Source organism: Lutra lutra, chromosome 9 (genome assembly GCF_902655055.1).
Source record: "Lutra lutra chromosome 9, mLutLut1.2, whole genome shotgun sequence".
Classification (NCBI taxonomy): Eukaryota; Metazoa; Chordata; class Mammalia; order Carnivora; family Mustelidae; genus Lutra; species Lutra lutra.
Genome location: NC_062286.1, coordinates 82,495,743 through 82,517,199, shown reverse-complemented (window position 1 = coordinate 82,517,199; position 21,457 = coordinate 82,495,743). Strand labels below are relative to the sequence as shown.

The 21,457-nt window shown below is 42.1% G+C and overlaps 2 protein-coding genes across 11 annotated transcripts in view; one reads left to right on the top strand and one right to left on the bottom strand.

Moving 5' to 3' along the window:
- The window catches only part of TBC1D8 (TBC1 domain family member 8), a 103,668-nt gene extending 92,892 nt beyond the window's left edge, over positions 1-10,776 (top strand). For all 7 annotated transcript variants that reach the window (XM_047743988.1, XM_047743989.1, XM_047743984.1 and 4 more), the window contains 5 exons: positions 2,963-3,203; positions 3,758-3,823; positions 7,402-7,491; positions 7,893-7,990; positions 9,691-10,776. In XM_047743988.1, coding sequence (XP_047599944.1) covers positions 2,963-3,203; positions 3,758-3,823; positions 7,402-7,491; positions 7,893-7,990; positions 9,691-10,152 — 957 coding nt within the window. In that variant the 3' untranslated portion in view covers positions 10,153-10,776. The remainder of the gene's footprint in view (positions 1-2,962; positions 3,204-3,757; positions 3,824-7,401; positions 7,492-7,892; positions 7,991-9,690) is intronic.
- Positions 927-20,339, bottom strand: RPL31 (ribosomal protein L31). 4 transcript variants are annotated; one of them, XM_047743994.1, is made up of 6 exons: positions 20,232-20,339; positions 19,721-19,827; positions 13,549-13,674; positions 12,129-12,241; positions 11,756-11,807; positions 927-1,889 (listed from the first exon to the last, which is right to left on the bottom strand). In XM_047743994.1, exons 2-5 carry the CDS (start codon positions 19,825-19,827, stop codon positions 11,776-11,778), a joined length of 378 nt encoding a protein of 125 aa, XP_047599950.1. In that variant the 5' UTR covers positions 20,232-20,339; the 3' UTR covers positions 927-1,889; positions 11,756-11,775. The 4 variants fall into 4 exon arrangements, with proteins under 4 accessions (XP_047599950.1, XP_047599949.1, XP_047599947.1 ...); XM_047743993.1 differs by lacking the exon at positions 927-1,889 and adding an exon at positions 3,674-4,251; XM_047743991.1 differs by lacking the exon at positions 927-1,889 and adding an exon at positions 7,836-9,287.
- Between the last annotated feature and the right edge of the window lie 1,118 nt (positions 20,340-21,457).

The window sequence follows — 21,457 nt, the reverse complement described above, 5'->3', positions numbered from 1 at the left end:
CACGTGTATAACTGACATACAGCACTGTGTGAGTTTAAAGCATATAGTATGACTTAAATATATTGTTGAGTGATGAGTACAATAAGTTTAATTAGAATCCATCTCCTCTAGACATTTAAAAAAAAAGGATTTTTTTCCCCTTGTGATAACTTTAGGATCCATTCTCTTAGCAACTCAAATACACCATATAGCCATTAACTGTACTTGTCCTGTTGTACAACACATCCCTAGTGCTTACTCTAACCAGACATTTGTACCTTCTGTCCACCTCCTCCAGTGCTCCCACTCCTCACCCCGGCCTTGGGGAGCCACAATTCTGATCTCATTTTCTGAGTTTGGGGTTTTGTTTTGTTTTTAGATTCGACATATAAGTGAGATCATAGAGTACGTGTCTGACTTCTTTCACTTAGCAGGAGTGCCCTCATGGTCCATCTGTGTTGAACAGTCTCAAATTACATAAATTTGATTTGTGATGTCTGTCTTCTATTCTCTTAAATTGAAAACAACATCATTAATCTTAACTAAGTAAGATGTTTACAGTGTAATACATACTCAGTGTCCTAGAATACTTCTGGAAATACCAAAGACCTGAAACAGTTACTTATGTCTTCCATAAACCTGCTGTTATTAAATGATCAGTTAAATTCTTTCACTCTTTGTGAATTACCAGGCCTTAGAGAGCATTGGGTCTCTTTAATAATATTTTACTTGCTTACATGTTCTGGTTAAGACTTTTATTTTCAGGGGCACCTGGGTGGCTTACTGGGTTAGGCCTCTGCCTTCAGCTTGGGTCATGATCCCAGAACCTGGGATCGAGCCCCACATCGGGCTCTGGGCTCAGCAGGGAGCCTGCTTCCCCCACCTCCGCCTGCCTCTCTGCCTATTTGTGATCTCTCTCTCTGTCAAATAAATAAATAAAATCTTAGGGAAAAAAAAAAAGACTTTTATTTTCAAATTTTAATTAAAAACCACAAAATAAAGAATAAAAGTATACCGACTCTTACCATTTTAAAAAGAAACTTTTAAGCAAAAAATGAAAGGGTCTCATCCAGTCTATACCTACAGTCTTACCCTTGTACTGGTAATTATTGTTAACAAATTGGTGAATATGTTTCCTGATTTTTTTTTTCCTTTTATACTTTCTCTCTGACACACCTTCCCTCCCACCTATGACAGATTATGCTACATGGAAAAATAGCTGTATAGTTTCATTGTAGGGCTGAGCCATCATTTACTTAACCATTCACCTGTTGAGACACATGTATGTTTCCAGGTTTTTGCTGCTTTGTTAAACTGTGCTGGACTGGGCATCTTTGTGCCTTTCCCTGGACACCAGTGCTGCAGTTTCTGTGGGATGGGGTCCTAGGGATGCACAGACTGTATTTAGCCTGTATTGCTAAAGTGTGTTTGATTTTTCAAATTTCACTTCCATGGGAATACACTGATGTTGTCCAAGAGGGCTCCTGTCCTACATCCCACACCCACCCAGCTTTTATTAAGAATCGTTTGCAATTTTGCTAGTCTTGTAGAAAATTGCATTTTATTTTAATTTTAATTTGTTTATCCATTCATGGGGTTGACTACAGCTAATTGTGTACTTCTTGGTATCACCTGCTTACAGCCATGGTCTTTTTTTTTTTTTTTTTTTATCGGTTTGTTTTTCTGTAGGGTTCTGTGTAAACTGGTAGCACAAGCCCTAGGCTTATTTATTATAACTTTTCTTGGCAGGATTCTGTGGGGCTTTAGTATCCTAGGATACACAGATATACAATGGACTTTCGCAGTGTGTCTTGAATTTTTAGGAATGGAAATTCACTGGACTGTTGTTTCACACTGAAAGTTCTTGTGGTATTTTTCACAATTCTGCGAAGGCTACCCGAAGAACTAGGCTGCCAACAAATACAACAGTAAAACCATAAATGGCATTTTGGTTTTCATCCAGGGATCTGCGTTCATGTATTACAGCTTCTATACTTGTTCCCGTGCCACCGTGATGGGTGGAGGACGCTAAAATCGTGCAGAAACCTGCAGTCATTAGGAATTATCTCAGTGAATCGAGATGTCCCAAGAGGTGATTTAGCGTGGGTGTAAGAGATGCATCCTAAAGAGGGGACCCTCAGGGAAGGGCCAGTTTTGAGTGCTCTGGTTGTCAGTGTATTCCCAAGCTTTGGAATCACTTTTTTTTTTTTTAACTTCCAGTTTTTTGAATTGTTAATATATTCACCTCGCTCAAAATTCAAAACTTATAAGTATGCAGTGAAAAAACTTGGTTCTGGGGCACCTTGGTGGCTCAGTTGGTTAAGTGTCTACCTTCAGCCCTGGTCATGATCCCAGGGTCCTGGGATCGAGTCCTACATCTGGGACTGCGGGGACTCTGCTGCTCCCTCTCCTTCTGCCACTACCCCCTGCTTGTGGGTGCTCTCTCTCAAATAGTAAAATCTTAAAAGAGACTTGGTTCTACATGTGAGTCTCCACCCTTATTTCCCCTCCCCACAGGCAACCAGGGCGACTGGTTTCTTCTGTATTCTATAGATCAGTCTAGCACTTTTTTGTTTTCAGATGTGATTTGATGAGAAAACAGCAGAATAAAAATTAGGTCTCCTAGAATTAAAGCTATGGCAGCTGAACATTGAAAAATGGTTAAAATGGTTAAGTTTTGTTAGATATTATGTGCTCCAATTAAAAAAAAAAGACCGCAGAGAAAGCGGTCAAAATTACATATCTTATGGGCATGAAGTGTAAGGTAACAAGGTAACAAGGGACATCTTTTACTTGTCTGGTTAGAATAATGAGATTGTAAGTACTTTTTTCATTTGTTCGTGTTATAGTGTTCTTATTCAATACATAATTTACGAGGCCAAGTGAGTCCTGAGCGAAGGCCAAGTTAACCCTGGCCTTTAAGCGTGCTCCCCCCACAGGTGCCCCCATCTCTCACAGATCCCTCTCTCCCTCTTGTCTCAAGAGAGAGCACATGATGAGCTGTTACTGGGAGCAGCCCAGGCCCATGGCCCCACGCCACGACCCCAGCAGGCCCTACGCAGAGCAGTACCGCATAGACGCCCGGCAGTTCGCACACTTGTTTCAGCTTGTCTCGCCCTGGACTTGTGGGGCCCACACGGAAATCCTCGCAGAGAGGACTTTCAGGCTCCTGGATGACAACATGGACCACCTGATCGAATTCAAAGCATTTGTGAGCTGTCTCGGTAGGACCCTGTGGGTCTTCACTGCAGTGAGTTAATCTGGGACGGGAGTCTGTGAACACAAGACAGGGTGGACTGTGGAGCAGGCAGACCCACGCAGTGAAATGTATTTGGGACTGGCCTGATGTGATTTGGAGATTTTAGAAACCACTCTGCAGGCTCCTCTTATGACATTTATGCCTCCTTAAGGAGGGTGAGAAGGGCCCAAGCTCTCAACCACAGGATCATTGCTCCTGTTCTCCTTGGGCGCCCAGGGTGTGGTGTGGCTCGTTAGGGGCTGTATTCCTGACTCCTGCCCATGAAATTAGAATCTTTCAGAAGGTATGAGGCCAGACAAAATTCACGAGGTTATCCTGTACCTCAAGAGTGACCTTTTCTTGTTTTCATTTCAAACACCCTGTGTCTAGGAGTAAGGGCAGCGAAGTATTGAGTGAACAAGTACTGATCGTACTAAGTTCTCTCCCCACAGTGAGGTTGTGTCACAACAAATGTACTTTATCCATTTGCATCTCCTCATTTTCTCTCAATCTTTTTTTTTTTTTTTTTTTTTTTGGCAGATGTTATGTATAATGGAGAAATGAATGAGAAAATCAAACTGTTATATAGACTTCATATCCCTCCAGGTAAGAAATTCTATGGAGAAAATCTAAGTTCTGTTCTGCTTTGACACAAGTAAGCCTTGTATGTGACTCTGAAGTTCTTCTCTTTTAAAATTCCATTTAGACTTGAGTCAACAGATGTTTTTAATCTGTGGTTGCTGATAACAAATTTTCATTACTGGGCTGTATGGCCTATGACAGCAGTTGCCAAACTTGAGCATGCATCAGAATCATCTGGGGGGCTTGTTAAAACCCAGGTTCCTGGGCGCCGCTCCAGTGTTTCCAGCTCCCTGGTTCTGAGGACCACACTTTGGTAACCGCTGGCTTGTGGAGTGTGTGGGGAAATAGACCCTGGTTGCCTTAATAGATGGTTACTTAAGCCTCCTCTTTTGAAGGACCATTTCATTCTTCCGGCATTTAAGTCCACGCTTCCCTCAAGTATCAGCAGGTAACTGGGAACAAAGAAAACAGTTTTGAAACCTATGATGTCATACTTGGCCTTAACCTTATTCCTTGGATCTTTTGAAGTCACAGAGGTGGGTTAGTAATGCCAGCATGGTCTCTGGACCCCAGGGCCATGGTCTGGTGTTGGATAGGGCCCCTGACAGAACTTCCAATGAGGGTGGCTAGGCAAGTTTTTGGGGCCATGAGATCCTGGTGGTTTTTACAACCGACACTTCTGGAAAAGTTGGAAATGCATATGACATCATTTGTGGCTTTCTTGGTCCACTTCCTGAAACTGAGCCATTACCAACTGGATAACTGCAGTGTGCCCCGGAAGCATTCTGTAGCAGCCTTCTTCCTCTGGCTTCCCACAGACTCGTTATTCCTCAACTGCAAATGGTTTGGCATCAGTGAAGTTCTTTGCCTTTTATGCCAGTGTTAGTGAGTTTAGTTTTTTATTTTTATTTTTTAAAGATTTTATTTATTTATTTGACAGATAGATCACAAGTAGGCAGAGAGGCAGGCAGAGATAGAGAGGAGGAAGCAGGCTCCACGCTGAGCAGAGAGCCTGATGTGGTGCTCGATCCCAGGACCCTGGGATCATGACCTGAGCTGAAGGCAGAGGCTTTAACCCACTGAGCCATCCAGGCGCCCCCGAGTTTAGTTTTTTAATTTGCCTTTATTTTTCACAAGTGTTTTCCTACTAACATAGAAGACATGCATAATTATCCTCTACTATCATTGCTGTCATTCTTCACAATCATTGTCTGTATCTAATATTGCTAAACAGGATTTGATTTTATTTCAATTATTTCATCTCGATTTTTAAATAAGCGTTTTATTTTGGTATAACTTTTAGATTTATAGAAAAATCACAGAGATGGAAAAGATGGAATTCTAACTTTTTATCTTCCTAAAGTGTTTTATTAGTTTCAGGTGTACAACAGAGTGATTCAACAATTCTGTACATTACTCAGTGCTCACCATGAGAAGGGTACCCCTAATCCCCATCACCTACTTCACCCATTCCCCTACCTCCCCTCTGGTAACCACCAGTTTGTTTTCTATAGTTAAGAGTCTGTTTCTTGGTTTGTCTTTTTCAACCCCTCTGTTCATTTGTTTTGTGTCTTAAATTTCACATCTGAGTGAAATCATATGCTATTTGTCTTTCTCTGCCTGACTTTGCTTTAGCATTATATACTCTCTAGCTCCATCTATGCTGTTGCACAATGAGATGGCAATATCTCATTCTTATGGCTGAGTGATATTCTGTGTATGTGTATGTGTGTATCCCTTCTTCTTTGTCCATTCATCAGATGGTGGACATTTGGGCTGCTTCCATAGTTTGGCTGTTGTAATAGCCAAAAATGCTGCAATAAACATAGGGGTGCATATACCCTTTAATGTTTTTGTATTTTAGGGATAAATGCCCGTAGTGCAGTTACTGGAACCATAGGGTAGATTTTTTATTCTTTCATACTGTTTTCCACAGTGGCTGGATATTTGCTTTCCCACCAACCATGCACAAGGGTTCCTTGAAGTGTGCTGCTCTGTGGTTGGTTGGCCTTTCTGGACACTTGCTCTCCACTTGAATTAACCATTCCTCGCTATGCTCCCAAGACCATTGGTTGCATTTGTTCTTCTGTTAGAGCATTTTGTTAGTGATTTGTGTATACGTTTCACATTTCTGAGGCATAGGGACCCAGTATCCTCTTGACATCTAGCAGTTATTACCTAAAAAATCTGTTTTCATCATGACTGCCCCAACAACCATAAAGGGCTTACAATTTGAGTGGATGCTCAACATGTGCCAATGTGTGTAAGTTTTATACAAGGTTGGTAAAAATGACTTAGTATCAGTTACAGAAAAAACCCCAAACTCCACAAACAGCTCCCACCCACCGAACGCAGGAAACCTATCTCCCAAATATGAAGATCAGCTTATCAAGGCTTTGGTGCCATCTTGGGGATATTTGTTGGATTACAGCTGATTTTATTAGTAAATATGAAGATCCTGAGTCCGTAATACTTTGTAATTGTTATTTGTAAGAGCTTTTTGATCTATAATTCACATACCATACAGTACATTCATTTAAAATATACACAACTCAGTGATTTTGTTATCTTTAGTTATATAACCGTCATAGTTTTGGACATTTTCATCACCCTAACAAGGTCCATACCCTTTGGCTTTTGCTCCCAATCCACCCATTTTGCCCTGCTTTCCTTTTTTATAGAATTGCCTATTTTTGGATATTCCTTATAAATGGAATAATGCAGCGTGCCATTTTGTGTCATGCTCCCGTGTTTTCAGGGCTCATCCATGTTGTAGCATGTCCCAGTGCTTATTCCTTTTATATAACTGCATTTGATAGTCCATTTGATAGGTATGCCCTAATCTATCAGTCGGACACTTGGGTTTGTTGCCACTTCTTGGCCCTTGTGAACAATGCTCCTATAAATATTTGTGTACAAGTTTCTGAGTTGAGTATGTTTTCATTTCCCTTTGGTAGTATGTTAGAGTGGAATTCTGGGTCAAATGGTAACTCTATGCTTAACTTTTTAACAAACTGCCAGACTTTTTTTTTCAAAATGGCTGTGCCATTTTATATTATCAGCAATATAATGTTCTGTGTTTTTGTATATTTCAAGAAAACTTATTATGATAAAATGCTTTGGATTCAGTAATTCTTTTTCAATTTTTGAAAATTTATTAAACATAGCAGTATGTGCTCACTGTAGGAAAAAAATGCCATGAAACTGAAAATTACCCTATCATCCAGGAATTTAGTTATACATTTATTTCTAAAATTTATATGTATATACATACATGTATCTTAAGGTTTAGGAAAGGATTTTACTACATTTTTCCAGGTCAGTATTGGCAGTGTCCTATGATTCTGCATTTCATTAATTAAAACTACCTACATAAAGCTGGAAAAAGGCATTATCTGGTCTGTAAGATGTTTTCTTTACTCTTTGTATAGACTGTGCTTGGTGTATGCCTGGGTTCACAGTCTCTGCAACCCACAGGCTGGGGGCTTAGCCCTTCTTTAGTCCTTTCTTACATAAGAAACTAAATTACCGAGTTTGGGTTAAGTAAGATGAAATAATTTGTCCCATGTAACTTTTCCATGTAACTTTTTTTTTTTTTAAAGCACTGACTGAAAATGATCGAGACAGCCAGTCACCATTAAAGAATCCTCTGTTGTCAACGTCAAGACCCCTAGTTTTTGGGAAGTCAAATGGTATGTACTTCTTTTCGTTATCTTGCAGCAGGCACACATTGCAATCATTAACAATTTCATAGCTCTTAGAAGCAGACTTAACCTAGTCAACAGCCCACTGCTTTCAGAGGCCAGAAACCTTTCAAGTTGCAGTATACTGGGTGACTGCCCCTTGACCCTACCACGTTTGTTCCTCTTGCTTAGGGTTTCAAGGATTCTCTTGCAGTGAGAAGTCATCCAGCCACCACACTCCATTCATGGTCAGTTGTAAAACAAATTGTCACCAATGTAATCTCTATTTTCAGCTTGTGTATGAAATTTGTCTGGTGGGATTCCTCCCTCACCACCCAGTTCTAAAGGTGTTCTTTTTGCTTTAACTGAATTTTAGCCTAAAGTATATATTGTGTTTCCTCTGTCTCCAGGTGATGCAACTGATTACCAGAAACAGTTGAAGCAAATGATTAAGGATTTAGCCAAAGAAAAAGATAAAACTGAGAAAGAATTGCCCAAAATGAGCCAGGTATGGACTTAGGTGCAAAGGTAACTGTTGTGCCAAGTTATTTGTTCAGAGGCAAGCTTGATAAAGTTAAGCTGGGCCCCTCAACCTCTAAAGCAATAATCAAAGGATCTTGTACAACTTACAGGAGCTGAATGTTGTGATTACAAGGGAAATATTTGAATTGTGATTCAGATACACAAGATAATCTAAACGCTTCACAAAGGGCAGTTGTGCCATATCCTATCTTTCAAGTATTTATATCCTACTCCTCCTATATTCACCTAGGTTGCGATGAAGATTTACTGCCTAGAGGTGATAGCATTTGGGGGTGGAGGGTACTGTGGACACAGCATTCTTCCTTAGAAGGGATTACTATTCTCTCTTCAGTTTCTTAAAAATCATTGGTACTATAATATACAGTACTAGTAAAGCTCTTTGAAACCTTTGAACAGTATCTAGACTGTATTTAAGTGCCCGGATGGTGCTAGGTTTTTTGTTTTTGTTTGTTTTTTTTAAAGATTGTACTTATTTATTTGACAGAGATCACAAATAGGCAGAGAGAGAGGAGGAAGAAGATTCCCTGAACAGAGAGCCCAATGACGTGGGGCTATATCCCAGGACCCTGAAATCATGACCTGAGCCAAAGGCAGAGGCTTTAATCCACTGAGCCACCCAGGTGCCCCCCTGGTGCTAGGTTTTTATTTGAAAAAGATTACCCCCAAAGTTTGTGGAATGTAGGGTCCAAGTTGGAAATGGTCCTTTATTAAAGGATTTCATTCTGTTTGGTGCTAATGTGTACTTACTGTGAGCCTTCAAGAGTGGAATTTAGCAATGCAGTGTTTCTTGGGTCTTTTTTGACCACAGTAACATGTGGCCTTAACACCCTCCTAGAATATTCAGAAGTGTTGGGGAGTTTCAAATTTTCATCCTATCTCTTGGATATAGTCACATTTCAAAGCTGCTGGTAAGTTATGCCTCAATTAAAAAAAAAAGTCAAATCTAATCTCATCCCCCAGAGCCACCAGTACTAATATTCTGATATATGTGATATCAGTTTTTGCTATAAACAAAAAATAGGCTGTCTTAACACCTTGCTTTCATTTACTTCAAAATCATGGAGATCTCTCCTAAAACTCAGTTCTCAACCATGGCCCTATTCCCAGCATAAATATACAGCTAAATCCCACTGGAAGTGTCTTCCATCGCATTACATACGGATTCTCCAATTGAGCAGCAGTGTGGATACAACTTGGAAATGCATCAGGCATCACTGTTTTCATTATTTCACTTTACAGCTTTTAGTTACCCCGTCGTATTCCTATCAGATGAAAAAGCTCTAATTTAGTCAGTCACAGTATTTAAGCTGTTTCCAACTTTTTTCTATTGTAAATCCAAGATTAAAGATCATTATAAACAAATCTCCACAGCTTCTGGATCCCTCTCTACAGGCTGATTTATAAGATTAAAGGGTGCCCATGTCCTCTAGGATGCACACCTTTCTGAATAGTTGCTGTATAGACAAAGAGCCCACTTCTGTGTGGTGAAAGTCCCTGGAGTCACTGTTGGTAGTATGTTCTCCAAGTAGAAGGGCTAAACTACCTTTCCTTATAATTGCTTCTAATGGTATGATGTGGTTTTCTCTAAGAACTTAGTATGAGGTCTAAAAAAAATGCATTCTACTTCCATCCTGGTTATGCTGCCATATATACTTTTAATTCCAGAGAGAATTTATCCAGTTCTGTAAGACTCTGTACAGTATGTTCCATGAAGATCCAGAAGAAAATGATTTATATCAAGCCATTGCCACGGTAACCACTCTGCTGCTGCAGATTGGGGAAGTGGGGCAGCGAAGTAGCAGCTCTGGAAGCTGCTCCCAGGAATGCGGGGAGGAGCTGCGGGCTTCAGCTCTTTTTCCAGAGCAGGACTCGGTTTTTGCAGATGCCAGCCCTGGGAGGACTGCCCAGGACTCCCAGACATTTCCTGAAGAGGCAGAAGGGGACTGGACTGTGTCCCTTGAACATATTTTAGCTTCACTTCTGACTGAACAGTCACTAGTCAACTTTTTTGAAAAGCCACTGGATATTAAATCCAAACTTGAAAATGCCAAGATCAATCAGTACAGTCTCAAAACTCTGGAAATGAGCCGCCAATCACAGCCTGAACTCAAGCTGGGTAACCTGTAGCAAGAGAGCAGTTTGTGGAGGGGAGTCTGCCATACCAAAGCACGGAACAGTTTTGTGGGTTGTCAGCCCTAAAATCCAGATTTTAGTCGAAATCATTCTGAGTGTATTTTACACAAGTTGGGTATCTGGATAAGCAACCGGATAGTCACAGCTGTGGCCAGGGGAATTGATGCAACCTTCAAGCATCTCTATTTATTCTTTGAGAATTATTAGTTGGATATTACCAGAGCTATAGGGTATCCATACATTAGTTCCCTTGATGCTGTGACTTGCAAATTTCACTTTTATCAGATTTGCTGAGATTTCAGGGCACTTCTGCTGCGATGCTAATATTTCATTCTCAGATGGAATAGAAGAGTCAGATGTATACTAAACCACAGACAAAAGCTCTCATTTTTCACTTGGATAATGGGAGAGGTCACATATCAAGTTCACTTTGAAGATCCAAGAGCCACTCTCTGTGCAATTGTATTTGGCTTTTTTGCACTAATTTTGTTTCAATGCTGGTAATTGAAACCATTTTAATATATTTGGTTGTATTCACTTTGTCCTTCCAAAAATATGTACAAACCATGCTTTCAATGTTGGCCTCCAAGTTTTTTAATAAAGAAATTTTTGTATTGACTTGGTTCTTGCTTATAATTTGTACCTGTGTCTAGAAGGATCTCTTGCCACTCCCTTGTCTGTGTTCTCCGTGAGCTGTGCTATACACTGTAGGTGGTCCTCAACCCCCACTGTGCTTATGTACCACCCTCACCCCTGGGGCTTCAAAGAGGGACCTCTCTATAGCAACATTCAGTATGTTGGGGTATAAGCACTAAAGAAATCTAATCCTTGTGACACTTGCTTTCAGGCTGAATTTAGCTGATATTCCCCCCCTCTGTGGTTCAGGTCCATGTAAACTGGGATTAAAAACACTTCAGGGGGCCATTACAAAAAGGTAAGCTGTATATATAGTATGAATTGTACACCTAAGCCATAATCTGGTTACCCATCAAAAATCAGACTATTCTATACCTTTAGACAAGCATACTTAATACAAACAGCTTAGGGATATACTACCAAATATTATTTCATTAAATCTATCAATTGCATCACTTAAAGTTCAAATGTGAACAGTGGCCAATGCTAATTGAGTTCTAGATGCCAGTCTCTAGAAAAATGTTCCTTAGAATTAACAGTATACCACCAATGTCCCAGATACCTAAAATGTTTTCTCAGGCCAGGCGGCACTTCCATAACACCTTCGAAAACCTGCTTAGGCTCTACCCAAATGCTCAGAAACCCCAGGGGCTGGGGAGAAGGGGCACATTTAGGAAAAGCTCTCCAAATGATCCTATGTAATTGGGAACTGCAGAGATCTTACAGTTGACTCTTGTACTATGTGAGGGTCCACTTATATGTGGATTTTTTTTTTTTTGATTGATAGAGTACTATAAATACATTTCTCATGATTTAATATTTTTTTCTCTAGCTTACTTTACTGGTAAATTTTGGGTAGTTGACTATGTGGGAATCTGTGCCTCTAATCTCTATGCTCTTCAAAAGTCAACTGTATACTACAACTATGAAAGGAAAATCAGAACAGAAAGCAGTTTTATACCTTTATTTGACAATCAGCGATTAGTTTTCATCCACATTAACTGTCTGTAGATCTGCAAAAGAAGAGATGGCCAGTCAACTTCCATACCACACTTCACACCTGAACATTGCAAAAAACTTTTCTTAAGGGTTTTGGCTAGTATTTTGGGAACTTGTTACAACCGAGATATCGACCTGTTTTGTATTCTCCTCCACTTCTCCACACCATGACACAAAGGTTTATTGATTATGCCTGTTACCCATTTCCTTATTAAAAGGATGCTGGGCATACAGAAGCACAATTAAGTATTTAAGACACATAATTCGGGTTTTCAAAGGGGTAAGGATGGCTTTTTTTAAATCCAAACAGCTTTGCAGGATGGAGTAAAACTTACTTTTGAAAGTGGTGACAGGTACATAGGTGACCAGTGTGTAGAGCTTGTTCGGGGAATCTTCATCCTCGTTACGTTTTCTGGACAACCGCACACGGATGCGGTATGGAACGTTCCTAATAAAAATATGAATGTGCCACTAAAGTCAATGTCTCCTATCAAGAAAACAGCTGCCAACAGTATTGACAGCTCCTATCCCCCCATCTGTAACATGCTTCTAATGCTCTGTCCTGAATCTGAATCTGCTTAAGCACTACGGGTCCAGTCCCCTGGAAAATATACAGAGCCACAGATGGATGTTAAATGCTACCATCTCAGGATATACACCTGTCTCAGCAGACAGCAACCGCTGATACTCAACCTATGAAGAAACATGGGCCCAAACATGCTAGGTCTTTCTCCTTTTACCACCAGTACCCCCATCTTTGTTAGGGGATTTGTCTATGTTCAGTGCTGATTTGCAGAAACACCACCCTGCAGGCTACATTCAATACAGAAGACTAAAGACTGTTCAGTTCCCCTACCTTATACACACAAGCTTCTCCTCTCAGGCCACAATAATGCCACTGTGGTTATCTCCTCCCCTACTCCCCCATCATCTTAAGGGACCTCTTTGGCCACTCCTTTATCAAACACTCCTCTGTGTGAATGCTCAATGCCAGCACAGTAAAGCTGAATCTCAGACCCCTCTCACCCCACTGATGAACTACTACACAGATGCAGACAGTTCCACCAGCCTCCTAAATCACCCAGGTCTACTCTAGCACTCTACATCATCCTCCACAGCAAAAACCACACCCCTGCTTGTAAGCAGGACTTCTCAACCTTGACACTATTGACAATTGGGATATATAGCAAAGCCCCGGACCTGTGGCAATCCCCAGAAATGACATCAAAAACGCCCCCTGGGGGAGGGTGGGCAAAACTGCCTACTGTTAAAAAAAAAAACAACACTGTGCCAATGATTTCCCATTTTGTCTAGAGATCAACCTCTTTGCCATGACCTACAAGATGCCACATGGTCTATCCTTCCTAACTCCATCCTCATTGTTCAAATCTTATTCTATTCTACTTTCACCAACCTGTTATTCTACTCTACTTTCTCTACTTTCACCAAGTTATTCTACTCTACTTTCATCAACCTGTTCCCAGCTCACACCAAGTTTGTTCTCTGTGCAATGCTCTTACTCAACCCTCACACTGCTGGCTCCTCCATCATCTGGGTCTCCGTTCCAATACCACATCAAAGGGCTTCCCTGCAAATGCTACCCCACCCTTTGAAGCCATCATCACATTTTAAAGAAATACTTCCATATGCATTAGCTAATTACTGAGCTTACACAGACTGTGTAGAATTGGTTAAAAGCTAGTGTAATTATAAAAGTTTTATAAAAAAAAATTTTATAACAAATAGCTTTAGCACCTTATTCCTTTGGCCCAGACAGCTTTGTTGAGCCTTGTGTCAATGCGCACATCTGGAGTTCCCATCTCCTTCATGGCAAATTTCCGGATCTCTTTGAGTGCCCGAGGGGCACGCTTCTTGAAACCCCTGAGAGTCAAAGTAAAAAAATGAATTAAATAAAATATGTAACATGCTCTGTCCTATTTTCATAAAACAAAATCTAAGCCAAACCTTAAATAGGAATAATCCCTTTTATACCACAGTTTAATGCCCAGCAGCCAATATTAATACTGGGGACATAGAAAATGCACAATCCACTTTTAGTGATGTGGGAAAGAAGCTCTGTAGTTGATCCTAAGAAATGCTAATGACAGGATATGCTTGAACATAAAACATACATACTATGAAAGTGTCTTCACTTCAAAATACAGACTGTTACATCTTAACACATGGCATGTTTTTGAGCATCATTCAATACTAATTCAAAGGTTCATTATTAACTTGGTCTTGGCTTAAAGAATAGGGGTGGGCCCAAAATTGTACACATTTCCTCTCAACAAGAGTTAATTCAATGAAGCTCTTGGCATGTGTCAGCACGTCATTAATTCATGTCAGTTCCAACTCTTAAGTACTTGTTGTTCTACAGGAGGGTATATAAAGTCATTTGAATTTCATGTTTTTAGTTAAACAATGAAAAAGCAACAACTTCACTACAGGCTTCAACCATTTGGACAAGTGAAGGCTATTTCTCGGGATGTGGGGAAAGACCCCGGTCTAAAAAGGTGTACTACCACCTAAGACTGTGAAGGTCAAAGAAGGGGCCAAGTCAACCTTTCATCTCTGTAACCCAATGCAGGGCCTGGTACATACTAGGTACTCCACTTTTGTTAGATGGAGTGAATTTTATGAAATCCAATGTAAGTAACACACATAGCATGTTAGAGTTAAATCTGCTCTAAAACCTTCAGTGACTTCACATGCTTGGGAAAGATGACTGCCTTCCCACCCCACTCCGCCTCTTCTTAGTCTCCCATTCCCTTTGCTCTACCCTCAACCTCCTTGCTATTTCTAGAACCTGTCAAGCAAGCGCAGTTCATTCACTTAAACACTTGACCATCCAGAAATAAAAGGCACCTGAAATAACAGCAGTAGGTCCAACAGACAAAATCCAATTATTCAGGTAGCTCATGTAGGTGATACATAGAGTGTATGAGATAGTAGCAAGTACTACAGAGAAAAATAAACCAGGGGAAGAGAGAGAGGGAGCATTAGGGAAAGGGAATACAGGTTTAAATAAATGGCCAAGATGATACTGGATTCAAGATGTATAGATTATGAGAGCAGCCATTTAGGCATCTGTGAGAAAAGCATTCAGGCAGAAGGAAAGAGTAAAAATAAAACCAGCTACCCTGAATCAGGTACATGCCTGGTATGATTAATAAAGTAAGTAGCCAGCTTGTGGAATCAGAGCAAGAAGTTGGGCTTCTAGAATCTGATTAAGATGGGAAGCCGGGAGGGTTTGAGAATGGACCAGGTGTTTGGGGGTGAAGGAGGGAACCAGGAGCAGGGAGCTGCTAACTCTTAACAATTCAAGTGAGACAGAATGGTGGTGGGACCAGTGCGATTGGTAAAACTGGAAGGTAGAGCCAAGAGGACACGCTCACTTGACAATGACTAACACAGAGAAAGCCTCAAGAGATGGGAAAGTCAGGGATAAAGAGGAACGCTAGGAGCTTGGTGTGCGATGCCTAAATACCCAGATGAACAGTAGTTTTATGTTTGAGGCCTTAAGACTACTTGCTATTACCAAGCATAGATGGAAAAGAGTCCCGGGGTTCATCAACATTAAGAGAACGTTGGAAAGAGGATCAAGAGGATGTGGTGGTGGGCACCTGGGTGGCAGTCAGTTAAGCATATGATTCTTGCTTTTGGCTCAGGTCGAGATAGAGCCCCGCACTGGGCTCCATGCTCAGCATGGAGTCTGCTTATCATTCTTTCTCCCTTTGCACTCCATCCCCCCACCCCAAACCCCGCTCGCTCTCTTTCAAGTAAATATATCTTTAAAAAGAGGACATGAGGAAGAACCACAAAGTCAGCAGCTAGAGGAGCAATAAGAAAAGCACAATACTGTACACTCTTTGGAAGTAAAATGAATAAAACATTTCCACAGAAAAATGAAGAATAAACTACCAACTGTTACCTATCGAGGAGGACTAAGAAATGGCCAAAGGATTCAGGTCTTCACCTGGGGGGTTTTATAATAAAGCACAAAGTGCCTGAAAAACTTGTTTCACACCTACACTTTTCAATCATCCCATCATCTGTGTGGACTTTCTGCCTGGCACTTTTTACCATTTCATTTCTAAATTTCCTACTAAGTAAACTAGAAAGATAGGGTCTTCAATTTCCTGATCAATCTGCAGAGTCCAGGACTGTGCCTAATAGTCAGTTAAGTGCTTGATATGCTCCCCAAACCAGGAAAGAAAACGTGGTTACTCCCTAGCAGCATTAATGCACAAAGGCACGGGATTTTTGGCCCAGAAGCCATCCTCAGGGACCCCAGGCGAGACACCACAATGTTCCTTGGCTCACACATGGAAATGCAGTCAGGTACCAGGCCCAATGTGGGTACTACCACACATTTAAATCCCTCATAAAATTAGCTTTCCTAGGGTGCCTGGGTAGCTCAGTGGGTTAAGTCTCTGCCTTCAGCTCAGGTCATGATCTCAGGGTCCTGGGATCTAGTCCTGCATTCAGTCTCTCCGCTTGGCAGGAGCCTGCTTCCTTCTCTCTCTGCTTGCCTCTTTGCCTACCTGTGATCTCTCTGTGTCAAATAAATAAATAAATCTTCAAAAAAAAAAAATTAGTTTTCCTGAGATAAGAGAATGCCCAGTACAGGGCAAGAAATTTTGTACCACCCTTGGGTGCCTCAACAGACTGTTTTGCGGTGTAACATTTGCTATTAAAAACACCAATAACCACATCAAAACACTGCCTTCCAGAGACTGAAGAAGTTGCTGCAATGGCACTGTGGATCACACGAGAAATCCAGGTATGCCAATAACCCCCCTTATGCACAATCTTTCTACGGTGGCTCCCGCTATTAATTCTCAAACAGTGACTATCCCAGGAGTCCAGAGTTAGAGTGAATGAAAAAACTAAGATATACTGTATTCCATCTGTTAAATAAACATTCTCCCTCATGCATTCATAATATTAACATGAGTGACCCCATCAATCACTAGTGAAAAGAGCCTACTTCAGGAAAATAAAAAAGGAAAATTCAAAGGTATTGGTTTGCCTCAACTAAACAAAAATCATCTCCCTTAGCTAAAAGCCTTGGAAGGCATGGCTTGGAATTCCAGGCTAACAAGGAAAGGGAACAAAAATCTCTCAGACTCTTCAAATTCCTTCCCGGGGCCTCTACTGACTTGCATGCTTCCAGGAATTGCATCACATCAGGTATCAGGATCTCCCTGGTCAGAGGATTCAGAGGCTGACTGGCCTCGAAGGGAACACCAGAAAGGGAAGTCACTTTGGTTCTTGAATTGGATGCTGTTACAAAAACTTGCAATAAGAGTGCTGGTATCCTACAAGGAGTGATTTGTGGTTTTGGTCATTTACTTCTGAACTACCTGCATTTTCTGAAAAAGACCTACAGAAGAAAACATGACAGACTTCCAAGTGTTTCAAAGGAAGACTGAACAAGTGCCCCTCCCCATCGCCTCATCATCTTTCAAGTCCACTGCTATTTCAAGATCTATTCAGTGAAAGAAAAGGGATATGGTATCCCTTATCTGAATATGTATTTACTATTGGCAAATTTTACGTTCAGTGTTATAGCACTCACCATAGCATATATCTTCCCCAATGTCAATAACCCAACCACCCTCTCTCTCTCCCCCTCCCCCGGCAACCCTCAGTTTTTGTGAGATTAAGAGTCTCTTATGGTTTATCTCCCTCCCGATCCCATCTTGTTTCATTTTTTCCTTCCCTACCCCTCAAATCCCCCACTTTGCCTCTCAACTTCCTCATATCAGGGAGTATGATAATTGTCTAAGAAACTTATTTCTAATGACTTATGGAACTCTGGTGGTCCTCTCTATTGTTGATTCTGGTGCTGATGTTCCTGTGTGCAAGAACATGACTGGAAGAGGAATGGTGAAGACGAATTCTGTAGGTATACCGTGGAGTACTGTACTTCTCACTGAACAGAGGTATATGCATACAAAATTAGGAGATGGGAAGCAGGGTTACCAATTGGCCAGGTCTCATTACTTTCCTCCAGGCCAATTAGTACCAAATTCTCCAGCTGAAAGGTTTTGGGGACAAAAATGTCCAGTTAGGGACTTTGCTTCCATCCACTGACAGTTTGAAGACAATATTAGCCAGAACGCAGGGATGTTCCTGTCTTGTTTCTGCACACACTTAGGCCTTCCCCAAAGCTCATCACCAACACGCAAAATCTACTTAGAACCACCCCTCAGCCATGGTACATGACTTTCAAGGGGCCAAGTTAAACCAATCTCAACCTCACTCCAGGTTTCTGGTTTCTAGATTATCAGTCATACGTTACCATTTTACAGAATGGTTGTTAAGGAGACCAGAATTTGTGTGGGTCTTACCTTAACCAGTTAACAAGATTTTTCCCCCCTCTCTGCAAAAGGCGTGGACTGTAATTTAGCCCACGAATTTCACTAACACTTTCCTCTATTACTGTGAGGAGCTTAATATCGAAATTCTGACTTTAGACACTTCGTCCTCAAGAGCAGGACTTTTGGCAAGAGACAAAAATAAGGGGCTCCAATGTGAGTCTATAGGCAGTTCAATTAAAATTTGGTCTTGATTCTGAAGCTCTATTTTTAACCTGACCAGCTATTTGGCTGGACTGCTATAGCTAACATGCTAACCAAAATTCATGTTCAGGCACCAAAAGGCTCCACATTAGTATGTTGTCTTATTTTAACTTTGAGAAAGATTGCCAACAAACTACAGCACAGAAAGCAGACGAGACTTAAAAGCCAAACAACTTTCCAGCTTATTTCAATGTTGTTTTTATGTAAAGATCAGTGTAAAAATACTACCTCAATGCCTGAGAATCTAGATGAGTCACCTTCTCATTTCAATTCTGTATTTGCTTTTGGTGTCTTTTATCTATGGAAACAGTTTGTGAACTTTAGAATTAAGGAAAAATTACTTGAAGTCCAAGTTGAGACTGGAGAATCCTATCCGGTTAGAACCTTGGCAGAACTATTTGAGAAAGTTTTTGCAAACTGGGGCTATAGATTCTGAACCAAAGTAATTCTTTTTTCAGCTTAAGGTTACTCGTTCTTTACAAGCATGTAGTGAAGTCAAATAGGAAATATACGAATGTGCTATGGGGGGAAATGGGCTTGCTTGTGGATGTAGGTTTTAAAATTAGTATTCTACCTTTAAAAAATACTCTAAATAAACAGTACTCAAGAAGAGATCTGGTCTTCATTCTCAGCAGTAAGCATATGCGCAGAAGGGGGACAACTCACTAAACTTAAGGACTGAAAACCAAACCCTAGACAAAAAACACCAAAAACTACAACACTCAAAATCATTCTCAATATTCTCGTACATCACAAATCCACAACAGCCATGTGTCCTTTGCACAAACATTGCCCTATAACTCCACTGATACATTCTCTAACAACATTCTGTTTTTCTAGTGTACCTCTCAACCAGTTTTAGTACGTATTTGTGTGGGTCAGGATCTAAAGTATAGAATAATCTCAATTGTTCACATTCTGGGCTGGACACAGCTTTTTAGTTAATATGTTAGCTTTACTGGGTCTAGAGACATTTTCACAAGCTTGCTTTCCTTCCTTTACACATCTTTTACCCTTTAGCCGGGACAGGTTTACTCAGTTTACAAATCACCAAGTGAAATCTTTTACCATCACCAAGTTCCCCTCAACTGGCTCTCCCAGAAACTATTATTCAATCTCGTGTTTCCAGCCTTTACCCTCCGAGGATTACACACTAAAACCTTATAAACCTTAAACGGGAGCCATGGAATACAGATTTGAGTTTCCAAAGGAAAAATAACCAATTTCAACACCATCTGGCTTTTCGACAACTAGAAAGACCTCCGAGTGACAACCAGACGCATGAGCTCGGGTCCCCCGACCTGCAAGGCACCGGGCCCGACTGCAGGGATACTCACACTCCATGGATGCGCTTGTGAATGTTGATGGTGTATTCTCTCGTCACTACCTCGTTGATGGCAGAACGGCCCTTCTTCTTCTCGCCACCCTTCTTCGCGGGAGCCATCTAAACCCAGCGACAAGGAAGTTCAGAGCAGAGTGGGACCAGCACAAGCCAAGTCCTCCCTCCCGAGGCCGGCCTCACGCTGTCACCCTCCGGGCGCGTCCGGGTGCAGAGAGTTCCGCCAGGCACCTGAAGCCCCAGGTATGGGCAAAGTCAAGCCGGTCACCCGGCGGCCAAAGCACCCGTGCCCCTCAGGTGCTCCCACCCCGGAAACTCCTGCAGGCTCGGCTCCCCTAAGCCTGGCCAGTCTCCCAGGCTACGGGAGCCCCTCAACAGCGCGGATTCCCGTCCCCCCGGGACGCGGAGTCCCGGGCCGGCCTAGGAGAAATCACGCTGTCCCGGTCAGCAAAATCGCGAGCGAGGATGGAACCAGATTCCTGAAGCCAGGATGCAGCGCCCATACTTACTCTGCCGGGCCCGGGTTGGAAAGGAAGAGCGCGAGGTATTGTGGGAGAGGGAAAGAAGCGTCACAAGTACAGCTTCCGGGTCGCGTGGAGGCGCTTGGAAGCGGAGAAGACGCTGAGACGTAAGCGGCACGCGCCGGGGGAAAAGAGAGCGCACCTCGGGGGCGGGGCCAGGGCCGTGCGGCTGCGCACTCCGGCCGCATTCTCGGCACCCGGCTTTTAGCAGCTTAGTTCTGTCCACTCCCCAAAGGCGCCGCTGGTTCTTTCTCCTCTTTACCTAAACCTTCGGAAAATATGAGAGGCAGGCCCACAGCTGGGTGGGAACAGGGCCAGGAAAAGGAAGACACTCCTTTGTTTTCCCCTTTCTCTTATTGATTTGGCCACCGTTTGCTGAACCTGAGTGCGGTGCCGTGCCTGGCCAGCGGTCTCAGAGAAGTTGGTCTCGAGACCGCTGCCGCCTTGGCAGGGCTCGCTTTGAGGAGGGGTGCTGCTGAACGCGAGTGCTTACTGTCCCGGACCGTGGAGCCACCCGAGGGTCGTGTCCCGCCCGATGCAGGGGTGGGTCGGGGTGCAGAAAGCAGGGAGGTTTGTGCTGCGCTGGAAAGATGGGCGGGAGGTAGCCAGGCAGAGAAGTGGTGGAGCGAGGCAAGTGAATGGTCTGAAGCACTACGGCTTCCTAGACTCTAGGCCGGGAGGTGAGATAGTGTGGGGCCTTACTCGGGAGTTTGAGTATTACAGGTAAAATGAATCATTGAAATTGTCAGGAGGGCACTGCCACGATCAAATTTGTTTTAGAGTCAATTCAGCGACACTGAAGAATAGATTAGGAGCAGAGGGGCGGGATAGTAGCAAGGAAACTTGTAGAAAGAAACCACATAATAGAGACAAATAAGGAGGATCTGAATTAAGGCAGTTGCAGCAGGATTAGAAAGCAGCAGCCTGATTTTATAGTTAAGCAAGAAGGTAAAATCAAGAGGATTTGGAGAAGACCAGTGTTGAGAAGACTCTACATGTAAGCGGTGTGGGAGCATAGGATGAAGAAATTAGTAAACTGTCATTAGAACTGTAGGAAAAGCTTTATTAGAAAATATTCTAAGGCAGAAGGAAGCCAGAGTGATTAACAGGTTCTGCATGCTACAGAGTTCAAGTAAGGCAAATATTGAGATGGACCCACTAAATTCTCCAGACAGGAGAGAATCAGTGATATCAGCAAGTTTGACTCCTGGAAC